Here is an 18,039-nt window from a genome sequence, read left to right on the forward strand (position 1 = left end):
GACACTTCAGAATTTCCGTTTGCAGAATTCTGTTAACGGAATTGCGTCAACGGGAGGGCGGAAACCCATAGAAGTGTATGGGGTTTTCATTTCAGGTGGAACTCTGCCGGCGGGAATTCTGCCGTGTGAATAGACCCTAAGTCTAGGTTCACACTACGGAATTTAGGGGGAAGAAAATTTCCGCCTGGAGATTCCGAGTGCGGCCAGGATCAGTTGGCGCTAGGACTGTGCGGACGCTGCAGTCTGCAATGTGTTCCACGAGTATTTCCACCTAAAGAATGAGCAACGCCATTCTTCAGGCGGAAATATTAAAGCGGATTTTCCATTCACAAATTCCGCTTCACAGATTGTGAATTTGTGAACGGAAACCCATTCACTATACAGAACATTTTAGTAAGCAAAAGTTCTGCCTGCAATTTCAAAGCGGAATTGCAGGCGGAAATTCCGTAGTGTGAACATAGCCTAAGGTATACAAATGGTGCCAGTGAGGCTGCATTCACATGTTGTGGCTTATTAAACCAAAACCAAGTACCGTGTGCGTTTTTGCTGCGAATGGACAAAATTGCGAGAAAAAAAGAAATAGAAAAGGGAAGAGGAGGAAAGAACAAAGTAGAAAGAAATAAGAGACAGAAAGGCCACAAAGAAAGATAAAAGAAATGATAAAGGGATAGAAATGAGTGAGAGGGAGAGGGAAAGAAGAAAGGACGCGGGAAGAGGACGAAATAAGAAAATGTAAACTACAGAAGGATGAGAAAGGAAGGAGGAAGAAAGGGCACAAGTATAAAGAGGAAAAAAATGTAATTACATAAAGAAAAGACAAAGCAAAAGAAAAAGGATGAGAAGTAACAAATCTGTGGAGGGAAGAGAAAGGACAAAATGAAGGAAAGAAAAGGGAAGAGAAGGAATATGAAATGATAGAAGGATGAGAAAAGGAAGAGAAGTGACAAGAGCAGAAGGGAAGGAAAACAGGATAATGTGTAAGAGAATAAAAAACAAATGAATGTGAAAGGGAATACAAGAAAATAGAATAACGTGGGAATAAATGAAAAGACAAAAGGTTGTGAAAGGGAATACGAGAAAATGGCAAAGGGATGGGAAAAGGGAAATTAAGAAAAAGTCTAAAAAGGAAGAAAAATAAAGTAAAGAGACACAAAAAGATAGAATACAAAAGAAAAGGAAAGGAGTGAACAGAAAAGCGTAAGTATCCATGTCCTGTAAATTCTCTATACTTACTGAAGATTTCACCACTTTCCATCCCGATGTATCTTGACTGTATGACAGAATCTTCTGGGAGACATCATCGGCAATCTTCTTATAGTCCATCCGTAAGTAAAGAAGATCACGAGACTGTAGATTGCTCCGTATCCTTGCACATAAGAGAAGGTATAAAGCTCCTCATCATGTAATGTGCCTTATAAATTATGAAGTAGTAGCTGTGCATGAATACAGTTCTAAATAATACTGTAATAAATAAATCATTTACCTGTGCCTGACATTATTTGGTCCTATCCCCCTCAGCACCTCCCCCTGCAGGCAGAATCTTATCACTGCACTGTGCTTTGCTATAAATATGGAAATATCGGTTTTGACGAATGGACAGAACATCTGAGAATCCCTGTCATAATACTCAAAAAAACTTTTCACATGTCCTAGGAACATGTCAACAGTTTTTATCATTTGGGGTCTTCAGACCCCAAGTAGTTACCAATATATTTATTTTAATTTAATATTTAGGGAAATTGCATACTACAGAATTTCTGGATGGAGAAATTCAAATTCATTCTATCAGCGGAATACCACAATGAACTAGACTGCCATTAATGGGGACTCCGCAGGTCTGCGTAGATATTCCATAGTGTGAACATACCCTAAGAAAGTATGTTTGGATGGTGAGTTACTTCTTGCTGAATCAATATTGTGTCAACATACACTCCAAAACATTGAAATTGCAACACCAAAAAGGACCCGCTGTAAGGTTATAGTGAAGGAAACTATTATTTGATCCCCTAATGATTTTGTATATTTGCCCACTGATAAAGAAATGATCGGTCTATAATTTTAATGGTTGTTTTATTAGAACAGTGAAAGAGAGAATAATATAAAAAAAAATCCCAAAAAACACATTTCAGATAAGTAATTAGGCTGCTTTCACACTATAAAATTCATCCGTTTTAAAGATCTGTTTGATGTTCCGTTATGAAAACCCTGAAAATCGGCCATTAAACGTCCGTTAGAAAATCCCATTATAGTCTATGGTATTTTTACATTATTCGTTTTATTCCGTTATAGTCGGGAGAATGAACAGAAGAAATAGTGCATGCACGATTTTCAGGGTTTTCATAACGGAACATCAAACAGACCTTTAAAACGGATGAATTTTATAGTGTGAAAGCAGCCTAATTGATTTGAATTTTAACCCGTCCAGGACGAAGGGCATTCAGATACGCCCTTGCATCCTGGTACTTAAGGACCGAGGGTGTACCTGTTAGTTATGGTCCTGTTTCCCGGGGTTTAAAGGGGTTCTCCGGTGCTTAGACATCTTATCCCCTATCCAATGGATAGGGGATAAGATGCCTGATCGCGGGAGTCCGCCGCTGGGGACCCCCGGGTTCTTGCACGCGGCACCCCGTTTGTAATCAGTCCCCGCGTTCGCTCCGGGACTGATTACCGGTGACCACAGGGCGCCCCCATGTGACGTCACGCTCCGCCCCTCAATGCAAGCCTATGGAAGGGGGCATGATAGCTATCACGCCCCCTCCCGTAGGCTTGCATTGAGGGGCGGAGCGTGATGTCACACGGGGGTGGGGGCGTGACATCACACGCGTGGAGATCGCTTCAAACCCAGTGGGTTCCCGGTTACTATGAGCAGCCAGGCCCCACAGTTAATGCCGGGCACCGCCGCTTGGGCCGGTACCCAGCATTAACCCTTTAGACACCACGATCAAAGTTGATTGCGGCGTCTAAAATGCGGGTTAACGGTGACGGTATCTGGAGCTGATGAAGACATCTGCGGCGACATCGCAGGTCCCGATCAGCTGAGTGGATGGTGGGAGGGACCTTCCCTTCCTCCTCACCATCCGATCGGTGTTCTGCTGCTCCCAGCCAGCCATGCAGGCTGGAGCAGCAGAGCACCACCAAAACTGATCAATGCTATGCTATGGCATAGCATTGAACAGTGTATACAATCTTCAGATTGCATGGTATAGCCCCCTATGGGGACTAAAGAAAAAACCAAAACAAAAGTGTAAAAAAAATGTTAATAAATGTAGAAGGTGCTTGCACGACATTGGGCTACGAGCCAGACTTCCACTTACAGGTGTTCCATTGACCTCACGCCACCGCTTACAAAGACTATCATAGTGTAGCGCAAAACAGCAATAGAGGCTGGTATGGAGGGCTATCCTCTTCAACAGTGAGTCCCGCTTCCGTCTCAAATGCAATAATATCCAGATATTGGTCTGGAGACCACATGGGCAGTGCCATGAAGAGTCTTTCATGAGGAAACGTCATGCCGGTCCTACTTCTGGGATTATGTAGGGGGGTGGAATAATGTACAGTAGCCGGACCCCTATAGTCTTTATTCCAAGTACAGTAACAGCCCGGGTTTACATTGGTACGGCCATTTCTCCCATGTGTCCCAGGAGCCGCTTTTCAATACAACTACCCTGCATGGCCTAAACCTGCTACCATGGCCTGCAGAGTCTTCAGACGTGTCCCCCATGGAGCACATCCGGGACATCATCGGTCGGCAATGGCAAAAGGAGCAGCCAGAAGCGGATCTTGATGATTTGCGTGCCCGAGCGCATTCAGCGTGGCAGAACATTCTTCAGACAACCAATAATATCCTCATTAATAGCTTGCCATGGCTATGTAAGTGCATATATTTCTGCGTTTGGTGTTAATACTCAGAACTAAATAAATAAAGTGTTTTAAATATTTTAAATAAATATTTTCATTTTTTGCATATCATTAACATGTCTATCTATCATCCTGTGATTTCCAAAGTTCCTCAACTTTTCCTCCTTGGTGTTGCAATTTTATTGTTGCGGATTGTAATGTTTATCAGTAATAGAACATTGTTACAAGGTTATACAGAATAGTTACAATGTTCATCAGTGATACAAGAGGTTAATATTACTTTAAGGTTATAAAATAATTACAATCCAGATCTTACCCCAGTGTCAGGAAGCTGCTGGAGAAGCAGCGGCACAGGGATCCCTTCTCCTCCTCTTCTGCACTTTGATCTGGCTCTTCGCTGCCTGTGACATAATCACACACTGGAAGAAACGTGCCAGGAAGTGCTGGAAGTCAGCCACATCTGCCAAACCCCCAGCCCCACCGTCATGTGACTCGTATGTAGACGCAGCCATGTTGCTTTAGGGCATATATGCTCATATTACAGTGTTTATACTGAACTGGAAAAAAAATCCTTGGAATTTAAAGATGCAGAAAAAAACTGCACTTTCAAAAAATAGTGTAAAATAAAACCCTGATGTTACAAGCGTATAAAACCGATATAAAATAAGAAAAAGGTGCCTCCAGTTGTTGCAAGACTGCTACTCCCAGCATGTGCAGACAGCCTTTAGCTAGTGCTTCTCAACCTTCAACACTGTGTGAACATATGTATCCAACAAAGTAAGAGACAAAATGATAGCCGGCACTCACCAGTCTTCTTAATATTCTTCTTTATTTTACTTACATTTTGGATAGGTAGGGAACAGACGTAAGGGGGTTACATAGGCAACAAAGCTCCGTTTCGTGCAGCAGGTGCACTTCGTCCGGCCGGATGCACGAAACGGAGCTTTGTTGCCTATGTAACCCCCTTACGTCTGTTCCCTACCTATCCAAAATGTGAGTATAATAAAGAAGAATATTAAGAAGACTGGTGAGTGCCGGTTATCATTTCGTCTCTTACTTTGTTGGATACATATGAACGCTTTTTACTAGCCAGAGCACCACTGTCACCACAGCACTATCAGTATGAGCGTTGCCCAGAGAGACTGCACTAAATCCCCGTACACACAGTGCCGCATGCATATCTACTATACGAACTGTGTGAACATAGCCTAATGCAGTGTTTTCCAGCGTGTCTCCAGCTGTAGCAGAACTACAACTCCCAACATGCCTGGACAGCCAAAGGCTGTCCGGGACTGCTGGGAGTTGACGTTTTGCAACAGATGGAGGCACTCTGGTTGGCAAAGATATTACAGCCCATGGTGGACACAGAAAAGCTACCATGCCCACTTAGGCTGGGTTTACACCACATTTTAGGCAATACGGGACCGCATACGGCTGGAGGGAGCTAAAACTGGGCGCTCCTGAATGCAGCCTTTATGTAATGTATTTCAGTGAGCCGACCAGAGTGAAACTGACTTCGGTCAACTCATTTTTGCCCCGTATGCGGTTTTCCCACGCAGTCTACCACGGTTTTAGGTCCGGTGGGAAAACCGCATTTGAGGCAAAAATGAGCCGACCGGAGTCAGCGTTTCACTCCGGTCGGCTCATTGAAATGCATACATATGGCCCGCATACAGCAGGGATAGGGGAGCGCCCGGTTTTGCCTAAAACGTGGTGTGGACCCAGCCTTACTTGTATTGTCTAGACACTCCAATGCAGAGTAAGGAAATGTTCACACAGTGTATTTTTGGTTGTATTTGTATGATGAAAAAAAAAAAATACAGCAGATTTTGTTATTCTGGGCATCATTTCATACTTATGGCCACAACACAAACCGTCAACAAGCTTCTTATTGTCACGGTCATTAACCCCTTAAGGACTGAGCCCTTTTTCACCTTAAGGACTCGGCCATTTTTTGCACATCTGACCACTGTCACTTTAAACATTAATAACTCTGGGATGCTTTTAGTTATCATTCTGATTCCGAGATTGTTTTTTCGTGACATATTCTACTTTAACATAGTGGTAAAATTTTGTGGTAACTTGCATCCTTTCTTGGTGAAAAACCCCAAAATTTGTAAGGAAAATGGATATTCCAAATAATTTTTTTAAATTCGCATATACAATATGTCTACTTTATGTTTGCATCATAAAATTGACAAGTGTTTTTACTTTTAGAAGACACCAGAGGGCTTCAAAGTTCAGCAGCAATTTTCCAATTTTTCACAAAATTTTGAGGGTCTTCATATTAGAAATACCCCATAAATTACCCCATTATAAAAACTGCACCCCCAAAAGCATTCAAAATGACATTCAGTAAGCGTTTTAACCCTTTAGGTGTTTCACAGGAATAGCAGCAAAGTGAAGGAGAAAATTCACAATCTTCATTTTTTACACTCGCATGTTCTTGTAGACCCAATTTTTTAATTTTTGCAAGGGGTAAAAAGGAATTTTTACTTGTATTTGAAACCCAATTTTTCCCGAGTAAGCACATACCTCATATGTCTATGTAAAGTGTTCGGCGGGCGCAGTAGAGGGCTCAGAAGAGGAGCGACAAATGGTTTTTGGGTGGCATGTCACCTTTAGGAAGCCCTTATGGTGCCAGGACAGCAAAAAAAAAAACCACATGGCATACCATTTTGGAAACTAGACCCCTCGGGGAACATAACAAGTGGTAAAGTAAACCTTAATACCCCACAGGTGATTCACGACTTTTGCATATGTAAGAAAAAAAAAAGAATGTTTTACCTAAAATGCTTCTTTTCCCAAAAATTTTACATTTTTAAAAAGGGTAAAAGCAGAAAATACCCCCCAAAATTTGTAACACAATTTCTCCCGAGTACGGCGATACCCCATATGTGACCCTAAACTGTTGCCTTGAAATACGACAGTGCTCCAAAGTGAGAGCGCCATGCGCATTTGAGGCCTAAAGGAGGGATTGCATAGGGGTGGACATAGGGGAATTCTACGCCAGTGATTCCCAAACAGGGTGCCTCCAGCTGTTGTAAAAGTCCAAGCATGCCTGGACAGTCAGTGGCTGTCTGGTAATACTGGGAGTAGTTGTTTTGCAACAGCTGGAGGCTCCGTTTTGGAAACCGTGGCGTACCAGACGTTTTTCATTTTTATTGGGATGGGGAGGGGGGCTGTGTAGGGGTATGTGTACATGTAGTGTTTTTTACTTTTTATTTTGTGTTAGTGTAGTGTAGTGGTTTTAGGGTACAGTCACACGGGCGGGGGGTTGACAGTAGTTTCTCGCTGGCAGTTTGAGCTGCGGCAGAAAATTTGCCGCAGCTCAAACTTGCAGCCCGATACTTACTGTAAACCTCCGCCCATGTGAGTGTACCCTGTACATTCACATGGGGGGGGGGGGGGGGGGGAACATCCAGCTGTTGCAAAACTACAACTCCCAGCATGCGCTGACAGACTGTACATGCTGAGAGTTTTAGTTTTGCAACAGCTGTAGGCACACTGGTTATGTATCACTGAGTTTGTGACCTTACTCAGTGTTTCAAAACCAGTGTGCCTCCAGCTGTTGCAAAACTACAACTCCCAGCATGTACGGTGCATGGTGTAAGGTGACTGCTGGGAGTTGTAGTTTGCAACAGCTGGAGGCACACCGGTCGTGAAACACCGAGTTAGGTAAAAAAAAAACTGAGTTTCACAACCAGTGTGCATTCAGCTATTGCAAAACTACAACTCTCAGCAGTCACCGACAGCCAATGGGCATGCTGGGAGTTGTAGTTATGCAACCAGCAGATGCACCACTACAACTCCCAGCATGCACTTTAGCTGTTTGTGCAAGCTGGGAGTTGTAGTTATACAACAGCTGAAGGTACACTTTTCCATAGAAAAAATGTGCCTCCAGCTGTTGCAAAACCATAAGTCCCAGCATGCCCATAAGGGAATGCTGGGAGTTGTGGTGGTCTGCCTCCTGCTGTTGCATAACTACAGCTCCCAGCATGCCCTTTTTGCATGCTGGGAGCTGTTGCTAAGCAACAGCAGGAGGCTGTCACTCACCTCCTACTGCTGCTCCGGGACACAGGTCAGTCCCTCGCCGCGGCCGTCGCTCCTGGGGCCCCGATCCCAACAGGGACGCCGGGGATCGGGGTCCCCAGCACCCGGGGTCCACGTCCCGCACCCGCTCACGTCCTCCGGAAGAGGGGCGGAGCGGGTGTGGGAGTGACACCCGCAGCAGGCGCCCTGATTGGTCGACCGGTAAACCGGCCGACGAATCAGGGCGATCGTGAGGTGGCACCAGTGCCACCTCACCCCTGCTACCTCTGGCTGTTCGGGCCCTCAGAGACAGCAGCTTGCACCTGCAAGCCAGGTTTTTACAATAGTTTGGATCAATAGTGCTGGCCAATTTATCCTTTGGTTGTATTACACATACGGGGGAGTGGCTACCTCCATGTTGGCTCCTGCACCCCACCCATCTCTATTAGGTGCATATAAGGTGCCTTGGATGTTTCAGACCTTGCAATGCCTGTTGTACTGTTCACACAGAGGCATATACACAGTGTAGGGTCCGTCCCAGAATGAGGTCACCTTGCCGTGGTGGGACGGTCCACGCTATTTGGCGCCAAATTTGCAAGCTAAGTACCTCATATTTTCATAGTTTCATATCTTCATTTATTGCATTACAGCTGTATAGCTTTTCATGTTCTATCTATATACTCATGTTTTATCTATATACTCATGTTTCATCTATATCTTTGTGCTAGCAGTGTGCTGCTGTATTCTCCTGTTGCTAGATAGATAGATATGAGATAGATAGATATGAGATAGATAGATAGATATGAGATATATAGATAGATTTGAGATAAACAGGTAGATATGATATAGATAGATATGAGATAGATAGATATGAGATAGATAGATGCGGTGCGGCGGGTCGGGAGGGGCGGTCGCGGTGCGGTGGATCGGGGGGGTGGTGGTGGTGATAGGACTCAGGACCCCCGGACAGGCAGGGGGAGAGAAGCGGGTGGCGGCGGCGGCCTATGGCACCGCAAAAGCCACTGCAGTGCATTGATTTAAAGCACCCGCTTTAAATCAATGATCTGCAGCGGTGTCGCGGGGGGATAAATAGCCGATAACTTATACCGGAATATCGGTATAAGTTATCGGCCCTAACCTCCACCGATTATCGGTATCGGCCCTAAAAAAACGATATCGGTCGATCCCTATTGCGGACATCTGGATGAAGGACCGGGCCTTGGCTGGATCCTGGACTTCCGGGAGAACCCAGGGGTCTGTTAGAGACAGAGGGGGAGATTTATCAAAACCTGTGCAGAGGAAAACTTGTCCAGTTGCCCATAGCAACTAATCAGATTGCTTCTTTCATTTTGCAGAGGCCTTGTTAAAAATGAAAGAAGCAATCTGATTGGTTGCTATGGGCAACTGGGCAAATTTTCCTCTGCACAGGTTTTGATAAATCTACCCCAGAGTCTTTAGACAGGAGAACCTGTGGCCAGAATGGGGCAATTAAGAAAACTGTTGCTCTGTCCTCCCTGATCTTCCTTATAACTCTGGGAATAAGAGTCAGGGGAGAAAAGGCGTAAGTCTCAATCCCAAGTTTGGGATAGTTTCTCCAATGCCAAAGGTCTGTCTGCTGGGCTCAGGGAAAGAAAGCCTCTGACCTGTCCGTTGTGTCTGGTAGTGAAAAGATCCACTTGAGGGGTTCCCATAAGGCTGTGATCTTAAGGAATATTTTTGGATTTAACCGCCATTGTCCCTAATGAATTAATTGGCGGCTCAGAAAGTCTGCCCTTGTATTGTTGTTATTGTTTTTAGATGGGATTCTGCGAAGGACAGGACCTGAAAAGACAAATTCATAAGGGATGGACTTCTCGTAGTACCCTGCCTATTTATGGCAGACACAGTAGTGGTATTATCTGAGAAGATTTTAACATTAGAGCCCTTAATAAAATCCCTAGCTGGTTCAAGAGCCTTAAACACCGTTAAAAGCTCCTTAAAATTAGAGGATCTATCAATCACCTCTTCTTCCTAAAGGCCCTGGGAATTAAGGCTATCCAAATGAGCACCTCATCCCCAAGGGCTGGCATCAGTAGTGATGACTACAGGGTCCCGACAAACCCAATCTTCACCTTTAGAAAGGTTATCACTCACTAACCACCAGTCTAAAGAAGCCAGCACTTGAGGGGGCAACACAATACGTCTATCCAAATCTTGTTGGGTCCCATCTCAAGTCCCAAGGAGTTCTAATTGTAAAATTCAAGAGTGAAAGTGGACCCAGGGAACTGCTGGGGTGGCTGCTGTGAATAAACCTAAAACTGACATCCCCCTCCTCATAGAAATACAGGGAGATCTAATAATCTTTTCTATCTTAGCCAGAGGGAGAAAAGATTTTTGTATTGAAGAGTCAAACAAGATACCCCAAAAAAACTCTGTTGAGTAGGGGTAATGGAGAATTTATCCCAATTAATTAACCAACCCAACTTACGGAGGATATCAATAAGTACGGGTCAAAAAAATTCGTTAATTTCTAACGATAATTTGTTTTCCCTTAGTCCTAACAGTAGCACAGATGGGGTATTCCACCCCCCGCGAACTGGTAGGACAGATGGAAGTTTTATTGAACCTAATTAAACAATCAGTAAGACACACCCACAACCCCCTGTATAAGTAAGAGGGTCATCCTCTGCCTCATTGTGTAGTAACAAGAAGAACTAAAGGTAAATAAAAGAAGAAAATAACTTAACTAGGGAGGGAAAGTTGTGCTACTGTTAGGACTAAGGGAAAACAAATTATCGTTAGAAATTAACGATTCCCTTACGTCCTAACCAGTAGCACAGATGGGGAAATGGCAAGCAGAAACCCTATGAGGGAGGGCTCTCATGCCTGACGGCAGATAATACTGTCCGTCCAAATGAGGAAAAATCGGCCAATCTACTGTCAAGTCTGTAGTGGGTGATAAATGTGGAGAGTGAACTCCAGAAGCAGCTTTGCATATATGTTCCAAGGGAACAAGACTCCTTTCCGCAAAGGAGGTAGATACAGACCTGGTGGAATGAGCTTTTACAAACTCAGGAGGCTCCTTACCTTGGGATACCATGGCAATACGAATGGCATCTTTTACCCATCTACTGATGGAGGGCTTTGAAGCTTTAAGACCTCTCTTGGGTCCTGAAAAGAGAATTAGCAGATTTTCATCCTTCCGAAACTCCAAAGATCTTTTTATATAGATCTGGAGACATCTCGAGATATCTAGGCAATGAAGAGCACTATCTTCATTGGAGGATGGAGGAGGAGAAAATACTGGCAGGGATATAACTTGATTTATATTTTGGAATGATTGAACCTTAGGTATAAAGGATGGCATGAATCTGAGTAACACTCGATCCGGCAAAAATTTAGTATATGGTTCAAGTGCCGAGAGCGCTTGAAGTTCCCCAATCCTTTTGGCTGAAGTGATTGCCAGTAAAAAAGTTATTTTAATGGTAACAAACTTCATGTCCACCTCCTCCAAGGGCTCAAAGGGGGGAGATGCTAACCCCTTGAGCACCATCGATAAGTCCCATGCTGGGACAGGTTGTATAATTGTAGGTTTTAACCTTGAGGATCCCCTCAAGAATATTTTGACTAGTGGGTCTTGAGACAATGGTTTATTGAGAAAGGCAGAGATGGCTGATACCTGAACTCTGAGTGTGGAAGGAGATAGATTCTTGTCTAATCCCTCCTGGAGAAAGTTGAGGATTGTGGCAACAGCTGGATTCTGTCCAGGTAGTTGTTTCTTGGAGCACCAAGACTGAAAAGTTGTCCAAATTCTTTTATAGGCTCTGTTAGTGGACTCCGCTCTGGAATGCGAGAGGGTATTCAAGACCGCACTAGAAAGCCCTTCTAGATGTGGAAGGGACTGGTCAACCTCCAGGCTGTCAGGTTGAACATTTGAAGATTTGAGCAGCTGTGAGTGTCCCCCGACACTAGTGCTTGCTCTGGGGGAAGCCTCCAGAATTGTCCCCAACTCATTTGCAAGAGTTGGGTAAACCAAGCTCTCTTGGGCCAAAATGGAATTATGGCTATGACAGAGGCTTGGTCCTGCCTGATTTTCATCAATACCCTTGGGATCAAGGAAATTGGAGGGAAGATGTAGGCCAGCCTGAACCTCCATGGGATTGAGAGAGCATCGATTGCTACTGGGTTGTCTTCCCTGTACAGGGAACAAAATCTCACCACTTTGGTGTTGAACCTTGTTGCCATAAGATCTATTTCTGGCATACCCCACCTGAGTATTATTTGTTTGAACATCTCTGGATGGAGAGACCATTCTCCAGTTGAAAGTCCTCTGCTCAGGCGGTCGGCGATCACATTGAGAGATCCCCGAATGTGAACTGCCGACAGGTGGGTTAGGTTCCTCTCTGCCCAATCCAAGATCAGACCCACCTCTCTGAGGAGGCTTTGTGATCGAGTGCCTCCCTGCTTGTTGATGTACAATACAGCCGTCATGCTGTCGGATTGGATCTTTACTGCTTTCCCTTGAAGAAGAGAAGCAAAGTGGAGGAGTGCTAATCTGATGGCTCGAATCTCGAGGAGATTGGAGGTTAACCCTCTCTCCTGAGGAGACCAAGATCCTCGCACTAACAGATCCAAGAGATGCGCTCCCCAACCTACAAGGGACGCGTCGGTAGTAAGTATGATCCAAGGGGGTTGGATCATTGACTTGCCGTCCTCGAGGTGAGACCACCATCTGAGAGAGGACCTGACTCGATAAGACAGGGAGTGGCACTTGTTTAGGCCCGAGGGCCTGAGATTCCAAGTGGCGAGCACCTCTGATTGAAGAGGGCGTAGATGCCAAAGAGCCCAAGGAACCGCATCCACGGTAGCGGACATAAGTCCCAACATCCGCATGAGAGTGCGAATGGAAACTCTCCGGGGTACAGAGAGAAAAAGGGCCGATTCCTGCACCCGAGATTTCCTCTCGGGAGAGAGGTAGAGTGTCATGGAGATTGAGTCGACTATGAAGCCGAGAAACCTCACTGAGGTAGTTGGGAGGAAATTGGATTTGGCCCAATTGACTATCCACCCTAACTGGTGAAGGAAGGATACTGCTAGTTGCAGATGTTGGGACAGGATCGCAGAAGAAGGAGCTCTGAGGAGCCAATCGTCTAGGTAGGGAACGATGCTGAGCCCCTGGAGCCTTAGAGCAGCGACTACCGCTACCACCACTTTGGTAAATGTGTGTGGGGCCGAAGAAATTCCAAACGGGAGGGCTACAAACTGGAGGTGTTTTAGAACTCCCCCTACCTGAACTGCGATCCTTAGATACTTTCTGGATACCGGATGAATAGGAATATGAAGGTAAGAATCCTTTAGATCCAGAGTAGCCAGGTAATCCCCTGGCGAGATGAGGTTGACCACAGATTGAATAGTTTCCATACGAAAGCGTTTGTGCTTCACATACTGATTGAGATATCTCAGATCTATAATCATCCGCCAGTCTCCTGTTACCTTGGGAACTAGGAAGACTGGAGAATAAATTCCTGACCCCTGCTCTGAAAGAGGAACTTCCTCTAAGGCATTCTTCTGGATGTATTCCAGAATGTAGGTTTCTAGCGCCCCCTGTTTGATTGGTGAAAAAACTCTTGTCTCCACATAATTGGATGGGGGAATTGATTCGAGGTCTATCGACTAACCATCCGAGATTAATCTCAGGACCCAAGGATCCTGAATGTGGAGGGACCAGGCGCTTGAAAAGTGGTGAAGACGACCACCAACTGGAATCTTGGGGGCAGGATGGGAAACTGGAAAGGTCACCTCGGCAAGGAACCCAGAGCTTCGTAGAAGCCCGCAGTCAGAGCTTTCTGTTGTCTTTGGAGCCACGGGAGCGTTTTCCGCCCCGGCGTTGATTACCCCATTCTCTCTGAGGCTTAGGCTGGAGGGCTGATCCGCCCCCAGAACGCCGGCCTCGACCACGAAAGGAGGAATAAGGAAGGGACTTGCCTTTCTTGTCAGAAAGTCCCTCCATAATGCGGTCCAGCTCTCATAATGCGGTCCAGTTGTCAACCTTCCAAGGTTTTAACCATAGAGGACGTCATCCAGCGGAAGCCAGGGCCATAGACTTGGAGGCCAATTTAAGATGCTGGGTGGAAGCATCGCACAAAAAATCAACGGCCAGATTGGACGTCTTGAAGGATGAAAGAATTTCATCTCTAGGAACCCCCTGGTCCAAATCCGACTGGATGTTAGAAAGACGGGTCTTCAAAAAGTTTGCTACCTCAGAGCAAGCTATCGCCACTGATGCAGACGCAGAAGCAGTGGAGTAGGAGCGCCTCATGGCACAGTCAGCCTTCCGATCCATTGGATCCTGCAAGGAAGACCCATCCTCAGCAGGGACCACTGTCCTCTTGGACAGTTTGGCAACTGCCATGTCAACCTTAGGGACAGGGCCCCAGGAAGAAAGCTGAGATTCCTGTATAGGAAACATGGTCTTAAATCTTTTAGTTAAGACCGGACCCTTTTCTGGTTTTTTCCATTCCGTTCTAAGCACGGACAGAAGGGTATCATCCGCTTTAAAGACCCTAGGTCCCTTAGAGGCGGAGGTAGAGGCTTCCCCGGGATCAACATCCTGGTCCCCCGACCGGATGGATCTCAGAAGACGCTGGGTCTTTTCCAGCGGAAAAAAATAAGATGCAGTGACCTCCTCATCCGAAGAGGAGGACTTGGAATCTTCTCTCTCCTGATCCACAGACATCTCCATTCTGGGAGGTGAAGAAGGTCTGGCGCGTTTCTGAGAGACAACGTGTTTCAGCTCCTCAATAGAGGCTTGCATAGCCGACATGTTAGAGGAGACCCACACATACATATCCTGGACTGTAGGTTCAGTCTGATGGGAAGGTAGAGACTTAGCCCTACAAGGAGGGCACCTGGAAAATTCATAATTATCCTCCAGGGGAGTATTGCAGTCATGGCAAGAGAGGTGCTTGCGCTTGGCGGATCTTTTTGCCAAGCCTTCACGATCCCCTGAGCCCTCGGTCGACATATCTAGGTAAATATGAGAGGAGTGATTAGATAATGTAGCGGCAAGAAAAAATTGCGGCTAGCTAAAATATAAAAATACCCAAAGTTCTCAGCAAGAGACCAGGTAAGATAGAGAGATAGGGAAACAGTAGTATCCGCAAGGATGCACTACTAAGACTCAAAAAGACAGGACTGTGGAAGTACCAACAGCTCTGCGCTCTAGGAGGCTGAATGGCAGCCTAGGGGGAGTTTAAATATCCTCCTGGCTGGCGCCAAAACAAGACTCCGCCCACAAGGCGGAGTTGCAGAAGAGAAATCCTGTCTTACAAAAAACAGGAGGAAAAGGAACCCTATTAGTTAGAGGGTTATAGAAGAGGCTCCTCGCTCGGTTTCGCCGCATTATTGGCAAAAACGGCGCAAAAAACCGAGCCGGGAGCGAAAGAGAGAAACAGGAAGTGACGCCAGACGCTGCTGACGCACTTCCGGCCGGGGCCGCGATTGGAGTCGCGGCTCCGAGGATAGGAGCAGATGGGCGCAAACTAAGCCCAGAACTGCAAGTAAGAAACCCCCCCCCCCCCCCTCCAACAGGAGTAAGGGGGTCACCATCTGTCCCACTGTCCGGGAGGACAGAAAAAAACACAATGAGGCAGAGGATGACCCTCTTACTTATACAGGGGGTTGTGGGTGTGTCTTACTGATTGTTTAATTAGGTTCAATAAAACTTCCATCTGTCCTACCAGTTCGCGGGGGGTGGAATACCCCATCTGTGCTACTGGTTAGGACGTAAGGGAATTCACTTTTATCTTTGATTCTGCTACAAGCAGAAAGTTGTCTAGATAGGGAATAAAAATCCCTTCTCCCTCTCCGATATGGGCAGTCATTTCTGCAACTACTTTTGTAAATACTCTTGGAGCAATGGCGATACCGGAGGGCCGGGCGCAGAACTGTAGATGAAGGAATTGAGAATTTACAAAAACTGCAATCCTTATATATTTCTGATAATCTATGTGAATAGGGACATGAAGGAAGCATCTTTCAAATCTAGAGACAACATGAAACAATCCTTAACCAATAGGTTAACAGTGGATTTTATTGTCTCCATCTTAAAACGATTATAAATGAAATAATGATTCAGAGGCTTGAGGTTAATAATGACCCTGAACGTTCCATTTGGTTTCCCCACAAGAGAGTAGAATAAAATCCCAAACCCTGTTCTTGTGGAGGTACAGCGTTTGGAATAAAACTGTTCCGAACGCTGGAGCCGGCAGCCTGTGACGTCATAGCCCCACCCCCTCAATGCAAGTCTAAGGGAGGGGGCATGACAGTCATCACTCCCCCTCCTAAAGACTTGCATTCAGCCACGCCCCCTCATGACGTCACGTCCCACCCCCTGAATGCAAATCTATGGGAGGGGGGAGTGACAACTGAGCTCCCGGTTCCAGCGTTCGGAACAGTTTGTTCCAAACCTGAGCAGTGGAGTACCCCTATAAGAGTGGCCCCTGCAGTTTCCCGAGCCCTTTTAAGGAAAATGTCGGCTTTTCTGTCCATATGGTCTTTTAAAGTACCCCTTTAAAGGTCTCAAATGGTAAAGACCCCTTTCTGGAGACCTTTGAAGTTGCCATGTTAATCTTAGGAGGGCGATCTCAATACTCCGAGAAAGGGTATTTTCTTTTAATCGCTCTAGGAATGAAAGTTTTCTTGTCCGGAGTCTCCTATTCTCTCTTAATTAACTGAGAAATGGTTCTATGCACCGGAAAAACTCTACGTTTTCTCTCTTCTAGACCCTCGAACATGGTGGACCTCATGGCTTTATTTAATTGCTCAGAATCCTCCACCAGAAAAAGAGGCTTTCCCGACAAGTCATCTTCAGATGAACGGGAGTCATCCCCTGTAGGGAATATATAACTATGAAAACTGAAAACCCAATAACAGATAAAAGGAACACCTGAATCCGAAGGAATAGAAACCAAACCTTCTTCCTCCTCAATATCACCAGGAACAGTAGGAGCCATTACCGGCTGCGGAGGGGCAACTACTGGAAGAAACCCTTTAAAGGGGTACTCCACTGCTCAGCGTTTGGAACAAACTGTTCCGAACGCTGGAGCCGGGAGCTCCTGATGTCATAGCCCCACCCCCCCTATGCAAGTCTATGGGAGGGGGCTTGCATTGAGGGGGCAGGGCATGACATCATGAGGGGGTGGGGCTATGAGGTCACGAGCTCCTGGCGCCGGCTCCAGCGTTCAGAACAGTTTGGAGGCACCCTGGTTGGGAAACATTGGAATAGAGACAAGTTGTAATACCACACACAACCTGAGCACAAAAGTGGTGCTGTTTTTTTGGAAATTAGCTGTTTTTCTACTCCTGAATAACACTTTTAATCTCCACGCAATTCCACCAAGTTGAATCCCGTAAAAAAAAAGTATACCATGGAACCCTATGTATGATGGATTGCACTGAGCATCTGTCATACGTATACTCCCCCAGCATATATGCCTGGCAGACACTGCTGACCGTGCATGTTTATCTTCTCTACCAGGAATGGGTGTGTGTGTGTGTGTATAATATATATATATATATATATATATATATATATATATATATATATATATATATATAGTACACACACACAGTGGTCCCTCAAGTTAAAATATTATTTGGTTCCAGGACGACCATTGTATGTCGAAACCATTGTATGTTGAGACTATAACTTTATGAAAACCTGGTAATTGGTTCTGAAGCTCCCAAAATGTCACCAAAAATAGGAAAAAGTGATGATTAAAGAAAACTAGGTAGATAACTAATATAGATAAAGCAAATCCTTACATATAGAAGTAAGAAAGATCTGCTGGGAGCTGTAATCACTGTCTATGTAGAGGACAGGAGCTTCTTCGGGGTCCTGTACAGTACACAGTGTCCTAAAAAAAAGTAACATGGAGTCGCCCTCACCTGGTGTCCAAAGGAGCAGCTAACCCTGGCACAGGTAAAGAGTACAGAACATGTAGTACCTCCCTGTACAGTAGGGAGGCGCTACCAGACAGCCAGTCAGTGCATGCACTTCAGTAATACAGGTGATTTACCAGTGAATGTCCATTCTGATTGGTTAGATCTTTCGGCCATTGACACGTTTCGCAGAACTGGACTGTCTGTAACATTGTATGTTTGTGTCTG

General features: G+C 45.5%; 1 protein-coding gene across 4 annotated transcripts in view; it reads right to left on the reverse strand.

The window, feature by feature from the left end:
* STARD6 (StAR related lipid transfer domain containing 6) overlaps positions 1–16,990 on the reverse strand; it is a 35,387-nt gene extending 18,397 nt beyond the window's left edge. Inside the window, exons 1-4 of one of the 4 annotated variants that reach the window (XM_056545011.1) lie at positions 7,915–8,102; positions 4,175–4,259; positions 1,484–1,562; positions 1,234–1,366 (exon numbers count right to left, since the gene is read on the reverse strand). In XM_056545011.1, the coding sequence (XP_056400986.1) occupies positions 1,234–1,323 (90 nt within the window). In that variant the 5' untranslated portion in view covers positions 1,324–1,366; positions 1,484–1,562; positions 4,175–4,259; positions 7,915–8,102. Of the gene's footprint in view, positions 1–1,233; positions 1,367–1,483; positions 1,563–4,174; positions 4,272–7,914; positions 8,103–16,816 lie in introns of those variants that run through there. The other 3 variants (XM_056544992.1, XM_056545002.1, XM_056545019.1) reach the window with 3 other exon arrangements.
* Between the last annotated feature and the right edge of the window lie 1,049 nt (positions 16,991–18,039).

This window comes from Hyla sarda, chromosome 1, assembly GCF_029499605.1.
Source record: "Hyla sarda isolate aHylSar1 chromosome 1, aHylSar1.hap1, whole genome shotgun sequence".
NCBI lineage: Eukaryota > Metazoa > Chordata > Amphibia > Anura > Hylidae > Hyla > Hyla sarda.